At 35.3% G+C, this 8,343-nt stretch overlaps 1 protein-coding gene across 1 annotated transcript in view; it reads left to right on the plus strand.

Annotated features, from left to right (window-relative positions):
* LOC132714058 (uncharacterized) overlaps nucleotides 1-3,741 on the plus strand; it is a 36,384-nt gene extending 32,643 nt beyond the window's left edge. The window contains exons 9-11 of the mRNA XM_060696790.1: nucleotides 1,180-1,349; nucleotides 1,778-1,918; nucleotides 3,064-3,741. Of these exons, the coding sequence (XP_060552773.1) occupies nucleotides 1,180-1,349; nucleotides 1,778-1,918; nucleotides 3,064-3,654 (902 nt within the window). The 3' untranslated portion in view covers nucleotides 3,655-3,741. The remainder of the gene's footprint in view (nucleotides 1-1,179; nucleotides 1,350-1,777; nucleotides 1,919-3,063) is intronic.
* Nucleotides 3,742-8,343: the final 4,602 nt, after the last annotated feature.

Consider the following 8,343-nt stretch of genomic DNA (forward strand, 5'->3'; position numbering starts at 1 on the left):
TGCCCAAGGGGGTCATTGATTTTCCCTATATGCATATAGTAAAAACTTAAAAATCTTCTTTTAAAGAACCCAAAGAGCTAGAGCTAAGATATTTAGCATGAAACATGTTCTAATGGGTGTCTACCAAGTTTGTTCAAATAAAAGCCCTAGGGTCAAAATTGGCCCTGCCCCGGGGTTCATTGATTTTCCCTATATGCATATAGTAAAAACTTTAAAATTAAAAATTCTTTGAAAAAGCCAAATAGAGTTTAGATACTAAGCATGAAACATCTTCTAGTGAGTGTCTACAAAGTTTTTTCAAATAAAAGCCCTTGGGTCAAAATTGGCCCTGCCCCGGGGGTCATTGATTTTATTTATGTGTAAAGCAAAAACTTATAAAATCTTGTTTGAAAAAACCCAAATAGCTAGAGTTAAGATATTTAGCATGAAACATCTTCCAGTTAGTGTCTTCAAAGTTTGTTCAAAGAAAGCCCTAGGGTCAAAATTGGCCACGCCCCGGGGGACATTGATTTTCCTTTTATGTGTAAAGCAAAAACTTAAAAATCTTCTTTAAAAAAAAAACGAATAGCTAGAGTTTAGATATCAAGCACGAAACATCTTCTAGTGAGTGTCTCCAAAGTTTGTTCAAATAAAAGCCCTGGGGTCAAAACTGGCCCCTCCCTAGGGGTGTCATTGCTTTTAACTATATGTGTAGTTAAAACTTAAAAAATCTTTTTTTTAAAAGCTCAACGAGCTAGACCTTAGATGTTTAGCGTGAAATATCTTCTAATGGGTGTCTACCAAGTTTGTTCAAATAAAAGCCCTGGGGTTTAAACTGGCCCCGCTCTGGGGGCCTATATACAGGTGAGCGACTTCAGGGCCATCATGGCCCTCTTGTACATTTAATAATATGCAATTTCATCATTATTTCTACATTAATTATAATTTGCCACTTTATCAATACTTCTACATTAAATGTAATTTGCCACCCAATCATTATTTTTGCAATCAGTAATTTTCCACTTAATGTAATTGTTATCGTGTTCGACTTACAGATGCATTGTTACATTTTAATATTGTTGTAAAACTAAACAATTTGTTCTTTAGTGTTAAATAAGAAAATATTTTTAGCATGCTGAATAAAGACAGTGAAGAAGGAAACAAGGAAGTGATTTTAAGATTTGTTTGTGACTATTCCAGCTCAGACTAGTGGTATGTCTATTTTGCCTAGAGGTTTAGAGGGAATGGTTACAATGCCAGGGGTGGGAGCTGTAGAGACTGTCGGTGTTGCTGAGACCCAAACTATCATGATAATACAGGATGATGGACAGGGAAATATCTCAACAATGCAAGAGTTGTGCACAACACAGGTAATAATACTATAAGGCCTCCCTTGGAAGAAATTGGGGAGGTGGGGTCGTAAATTTCTATGCACATGTCAGTCGGTTGGTCTCTAGACGCCTGGGCCTAGGAACTTTAACCTTGGTATGGAGATTTGTCATGACAGAAGATGATCCTATATTGATTTGGGGGTAAAGGTGTCAAATGTCAAGGTCACTTTTTATATTGTATTAAAATGGTTTCCAACCAATTACTTGACAACCCATGGGCATTGCTTTGAAAGTTTCGCACAATATTTTCTTGCATTTTAACTATAAAAGTAATCTTTTCTTCATGATTATGACAGAGCTAACAAATTTTAATAATGATTCAATGTATTCTTCATGCAAGCTGTTTCACTCTTACAATGGAAAACATCTTAAATGTTATAATGTTTATATTTTATTTATTCATCAAGGACTCTGACCCTGATCTCACTGTGTCAGATAATATAGAAGACACAAATGAAGATACTGTACAACAGCTGAGAGAGAAAATAGCACAGTTGGAGAAGGAGAAAGCTGAACAAACAGCTCATATAGCTCTACTTAGTAAAAAAGTATGTTTATTGTTCTTAACCGACTAAGAAGGCAGTGTTTGATCAGCATGTGTAGTTGTGCACCTGGGTATTTTCATGTGGATATGTTTAGTAATTTTAGAGTTATTGCCCTTGACTTCGTAAAAATTAACAATTTTCAACTTGTGTTGCACATAACTCAAAAAGTATTTGATCTAGTGTCATGAAACTTTACAGGATTAATGCTAGACATGTGAAGTTGTGCACCTGGTGTTTCTCTTGTGGATTTATTCTGTTTTGCCAGATTTATTGCCCTTGACTTAGTGAAAACTGTTCCATTATGTTGTGTTATTTGTTCCTCGAGTGCTTGAGTTAGAATCAACCAACTTTACAGGAATAATGATCAACATCACTGTGAAGCTATGCACCTGGGGTTTTGCATGTGGATTTTTTTCAGTTTTGTTAGAGTAATTGCCCTTGACTTAGTATAAATTTGCAATTTTCAACTTATTCATGCTTAACTCAAAAAATATTTGACCTGTAGGTCTGAAAGTTTACAAGAATGTTGGTCAGCCATGTACTTATGCACCTTGGGGTTTGCTTGTGGATTTATTCAGTATTTGTAAAGTTCTTGCCCTTGACTTAGTAAAAGATTTTTAGTTTTCAACTTGTGGCACATGTAGCCCAAAAAATATTTGACCTAAAGTCATAAGATTGACAAAACAGTGTTGTGTGGGGGCACCCGTGTCCTATGGACACATTTCCGTTTTACAATAACTAGAATTAGACAATTGTGAAATATCAGTAAATATTGTGTGTTTTAGCTGACTTTTTTCGAAGAATGGCATGGTCAAAATATTGTATTTGCTTAAATTGTCATAAATTTGTTATTTACTTATTGATTTGATTAATTCTTGCACAAAAGAACACTTAGAATTTATTCAAATGTGTTTTTGACCTGAAAGATCTTGACCGTTGGTACCTCCAAAACTGCTGAAAGGAATGAGTTGGAACTTCACAAACTTTTTTTTCAAGTGTAAAAGGGGGTCACTATCTAAGTGGTTGTGTGTGAAATACTATATATATAAACTTAATGAAGGTCTTTATTTCATGATTTATTCCCTTGTTTTCAGTTATGAAGAAAAAAATGATCTTAATTGTTTTCTTTATTTCATATTTTGTTTCAGATTGAGGAGCAGGCTGAGCAAATAGCAGCATATAAATTAAGAGAGCAAGGTTTATTAGAGCAAATGCAGCAGTTACAACAAGGCATTGCTGTACCACAAGACACGATGATACAAGATCTTTGTAACCAACTGGAAACACAACATAAACAGCTCATACGTCAACAAATTACACAACTTAAACATTCCCTTGTTCAAACCTCAGTCCATCCAAAAATGCTTGTTTTAAATGCAAGTTCTTTAGGTGCACAGTTAGGTCAGACAGTTAATTTACAGACATTTCAGGCAAGTGGCGATAACCCTTCACAAGTTTCAGTGGCGTTAGATTTTAACTCTCCTGCTGATGAAAATGATGTTAATTCAGGGGAAATACAGACTGATCTAAGTGTTTTAAATGCAAATTCTTCTTCTGAAAATACGAAAGAGACAGGTGAAATGGCAAGTGTTAAAAATGAAAATTTGATGAAAGACTCGGAATATCCAGAGATTTTAGTTCATAGTTTACAGGATGATCTGTCTGATGGCAATCCTATTGTTGAAAATGATGGCAGTATTTGTGCTGAACCTCGCATGAAGAGAAGAAAAGAGAAATAATTTTCCTAGTTAGAAAGTTATTTTATAGTTGATCAATGTTTGGAATGATTGCATAAAAGATATGTTGAAATTATTACAAAATACTGATGAATGTTGTTTATTTTTTATGTCTCATTATAAAAGATAAAAAAAGTATAAATTTTAATTCCTTTTGTGCTCTTTTTGAAAACTGCTGGCATTGATTCTTCAAATGAAAAAAGTACTAATTAAATGTTCACTTGTGATACTAAAAACAACTGTACTCGGCTGAAACCAAAAATGGTTAGCTTTTGTCACCAGTATATAGCTAGTTTAGCCTGCATATTTTGCAGTCTGGCCAGGCTCTATACTGTTGGCTAACTTAATTTTCAACTTGATCTTCAAAAATAATGATAATAGATAGTCTCAAAAATTGAAGCCAGGCCAGTCTACTAAAGAAGAACTTATCTTGAAATGGTGTTGTTAGTCTGTCCTGGGTTATGGAACTTTACAGGAATGTTGATCAGCATGTGGCAAAGTGTAGTAATTCACTTGAAGGTTTGCTTGTGGATTTAGCGGTATTTGTAGAGTTTTTGCCTTTGACCTAGTAAAAGATGGTGCTCTTCTGCTTGACACAGCGTTTAGAATTGTGTGAAGTTTGTTTTATAATCAATAATTATGAGAAATATAGTTTATGAAAATCAGAAACTTCAATCAACATGTGGATTAGTTTTATCAATAATTATTATACAAACACATAGAGAAAGAACAAATCGCGGTGCCAAAAAATAACCAAGCCAGGCCCGGACATATTACTTGGGTTTGGGCCTCAGGCCTTATAATGTTCACAGAAGACCCTCCAAAGTTGTACAAAATCGAATTTACATTGGAATTGGTCAAATGATTTTGGAACGGCAGGCTCGTGAAAATGATTATTTTTTCCGAAATTTATATTCAGAATGAACAAATCGCGGTGCAAAAAATGATCAAGCCACGCGGAAATCTCCTGGACATATTACTTGGGTTAGGGCTTTAAGCCTTTTTCTGTACAAAGAGGACCCTCTTAAGTTGTACAAAATCGAATTTTCATTGGAATTGGCCAAACGGTTTTTATACGGTAGGCTCGTGAAAATGATGATTTTTCCGAAATTTATATACAGAAAGAACAAATTGCGTTGCCAAAAAATAACCAAGCCACGCGGAAATCTCCTTGGACATATAACTTGGGTTTGGGCCTCTTACCTTATAATGTTCACAGAAGACCCTCCAAAGTTGTACAAAATCGAATTTGCATTGGATTTGGTCAAATTGTTTTTGAACGGTAGGCACGTGAAAATAATTATTTTTCCGAAATTTATATACAGAATGAACAAATCGCAGTGCAAAAAAATGACCAAGTCACGGACACATTACTTGGGTTAGGGCTTTAAAACTTAAAACATGTAAAGTAGACCGTCCATACTATAGTTGTACAAAATCAAATATGCAACGGAATTGATCAAATGGATATTGAATGGTAGGCTCGTGAACATGATGTTTTTCCCGCAATTTACATAGAGAAAGAACAAATTGCCGGTGCAAAAATGACCAAACCATGCAGAAATCTCCTTGACACGTTCTTTGGGTTAAGGCTTTAAAACTTTAAGCATGTAAACCCGCCATAGTTGTACAAAATCAAATATGCAACGGAATTGATCAAATGGTTTTTGAGCGGTAGGCTCCTGAAAATGATTTTTTCCCATATTTATTATAGAGAAAAAACAAATCGCCGTGCCAAAAATGACCAAGCCACGCGGAAATCTCCACGACATATTACTTGGGTTAGGGCTTTAATGCTTTTTCTGTACAAAGAAGACCCTCTTAATTTGTACAAAATCGAATTTTCATTGGAATTGGTCAAATGGATTTTGAACGGTAGGCTCGTGAAAATGATGATTTTTCCGAAATTTATATAGAGAAAGAACAAATCGCGGTGCCAAAAAATAACCAAGCCACACGGAAATCTCCCGGACATATTACTTGGGTTTGGGCCTCAGGCCTCATAATGTTCACAGAAGACCCTCCAAAGTTGTACAAAATCGAATTTGCATTGGAATTTGTCAAATGGTTTTAGAACGGTAGGCTCGTGAATATGATTTTCCGTATTCTTATAGAGAAAAAACAAATCGCGGTGCAAAAAAAAAAGACCAAGCCATACGGAAAACTCCTGGACACATTACAAAATCGAATTTTCATTGGCGGTGCCAAAAAATAACCAAGCCACGCGGAAATCTCCTGGACATATTACTTGGGTTTGGGCATCAGGCCTTATGTTCATAGAAGACCCACCAAAGGTGTACAAAATCGAATTTGCATTAGAATTGGTCAAATGGTTTTTTGAACGGTAGGCTCGTGAAAATGATTATTTTTCCGAAATTTATATACAGAATGAACAAATCGCGGTGCAAAAAATGACAAAGCCACGAGGAAATCTCCTGGACATATAGCTTGGGTTAGTTTAAGCCTTTTACTGTACAAAGAAGACTCTCTTAAGTTGTACAAAATCAAATTTCATTGGAATTAGTCAAACGGTTTTTGAATGGTAGGCTCGTGAAAATGATTATTTTTCCATCATTTATATACAGAATGAACAAATCGTGGTACAAAAAAATGACCAAGCCATGCGCAAATCTCCTGGACATATTACTTGGGTTAGGGCTTTAAGCCTTTTTCTGTACAAAGAAGGCCCTCTTATTAAGTTGTACAAAATTGAGATTTAATTGAAATTGATCAAACAGTTTTTGAACTGTAAGCTCGTGAAAATGATGATTTTTCCGAAATTTATATAGAGGAAGGCCAAAAAATAACCAAGCCATGCGGAAATCTCCTGGACATATTACTTGGGTTTGGGCCTCAGGCCTTATAATGTTCACAGAAAACCCTCCAAGGTTGTACAAAATCGAATTTGAATTGGAATTGGTCAAATGGTTTTTGAACGTAGGCTCGTGAAAATGATTATTTTTCCGCAATTTATATACAGAATGAACAAATCGCGGTGCAAAAAAAAATGACCAAGTCACGCGGAAATTTCCTGGACAAATACTTGGGTTATGGCTTTATGCATTTTTTGTACAAAGAAGAACCTCCAAAGTTGTACAAAATCAAATTTTCATTGGCATTTATCAAACTGTTTTTGAACGGTAGGCTCGTGAAAATGATGATTTTTCCGAAATTTATATAGAGAAAGGACAAATCGCATTGCCAACAAATAACCAAGCCACGCGGACAGCTCCAGGACATATAACTTGGGTTTGGGCCTCAGGCCTTATAATGTTGACAGAAGACCCTCCAAAGTTGTACAAAATCGAATTTGCATTGGGATTGGTCAAATGGTTTTTGAACGGTAGGCTCGTGAAAATGATTATTTTTCCGAAATTTATATACAGAATGAACAAATCGCAGTGCAAAAAATGACCAAGTCACGCGGAAATCTCCTGGACATATGACTTGGGTTAGAGCTTATTAAAAGCCTCTTTCTGTACAAAGAATACCCTCTTAAGTCGTACAAAATCGAATTGTCATTGGAATTGATCAAACGGTTTTTGAACGGTAGGCTCGTGAAAATGATGATTTTTCTGAAATTTATATAGAGAAAGAACAAATCGCGGTGCAAAAAATGATCAAGCCACGCGGAAATCTCCTGGACATATGTTTGTGCCTCAGGCCTTATAATGTGCACAGTAGACCCAAAGTTGTACAAATTCGAATTTGCATTGGAATTGGTCAAATGGTTTTAGAACGGTAGGCTCGTGAAAATGATGATTTTTCGTAAATTTATATACAGAATGAACAAATTGCGTTCCAAAAAAAATCGCCAGGCCACGAGGAATTCTCCTTGACATATTACTTGGGTTACTTTAAGCCTTTTTCTGTACAAAGAAGATCCTCTTAAATTGTACAAAATCGAATTTTCATTGGAATTGGTCAAACGGTTTTTGAACGGTAGGCTCGTGAAATGATGATTTTTCCAAAATTTATATAGAGAAAGAACAAATCGCGGTGCCAAAAAATAAGCAAACCACGCGGAAATGTCCTAGACATATTACTAAGGTTTGTGCCTCAGGCCTTGTAATGTTCACAGAAGACCCTCCAAAGTTGTACAAATTCGAATTTTCATTGGAATTGGTCAAATGGTTTTTGAACGGTAGGCTCGTGAAAATGATTATTTTCCCGAAATTTATATACAGAATGAACAAATCGCGGTGCAAAAAATGACTAAGCCACGAGGTGATCTCCTGGACATATTACCTGGGTTACGGCTTTAAGCCTTTTTCTGTACAAAGAAGACCCTCTTAAGTTGTACAAAATCGAATTTGAATTGGACGAACTGTTTTAGAACGGTAGGCTTATGAAAATGATGATTTTTCCGAAATTTTCTAGTTAAACTAGAAATATGATGTGTTTCAAATTTAACCAAAGCTGCTACAGGAGACCCGAATACCCTTACCTGATATCTATGACACAAGTTCTTGTGTAGTGCAATTTATCAATATTTTTGAAAGAAAAAAAAATGAGTTAAGTTTTATTGTCACTTAAGAAAAATTCAGTGTTCATAAAATGTTACAATTTTGACCTAAAGTCACATCATCTTGTTGAGGTTAACGTTTGAAGCAAAAGATAAGTTTAAAGAAAATCCTTCGACTGGTATATGATTTATAGAACAGACAAGAATTGTCTGCAATTTGTGTAACA

Source organism: Ruditapes philippinarum, unplaced genomic scaffold (genome assembly GCF_026571515.1).
Source record: "Ruditapes philippinarum isolate M1 unplaced genomic scaffold, ASM2657151v2 ctg3202_1_1_1_1, whole genome shotgun sequence".
NCBI lineage: Eukaryota > Metazoa > Mollusca > Bivalvia > Venerida > Veneridae > Ruditapes > Ruditapes philippinarum.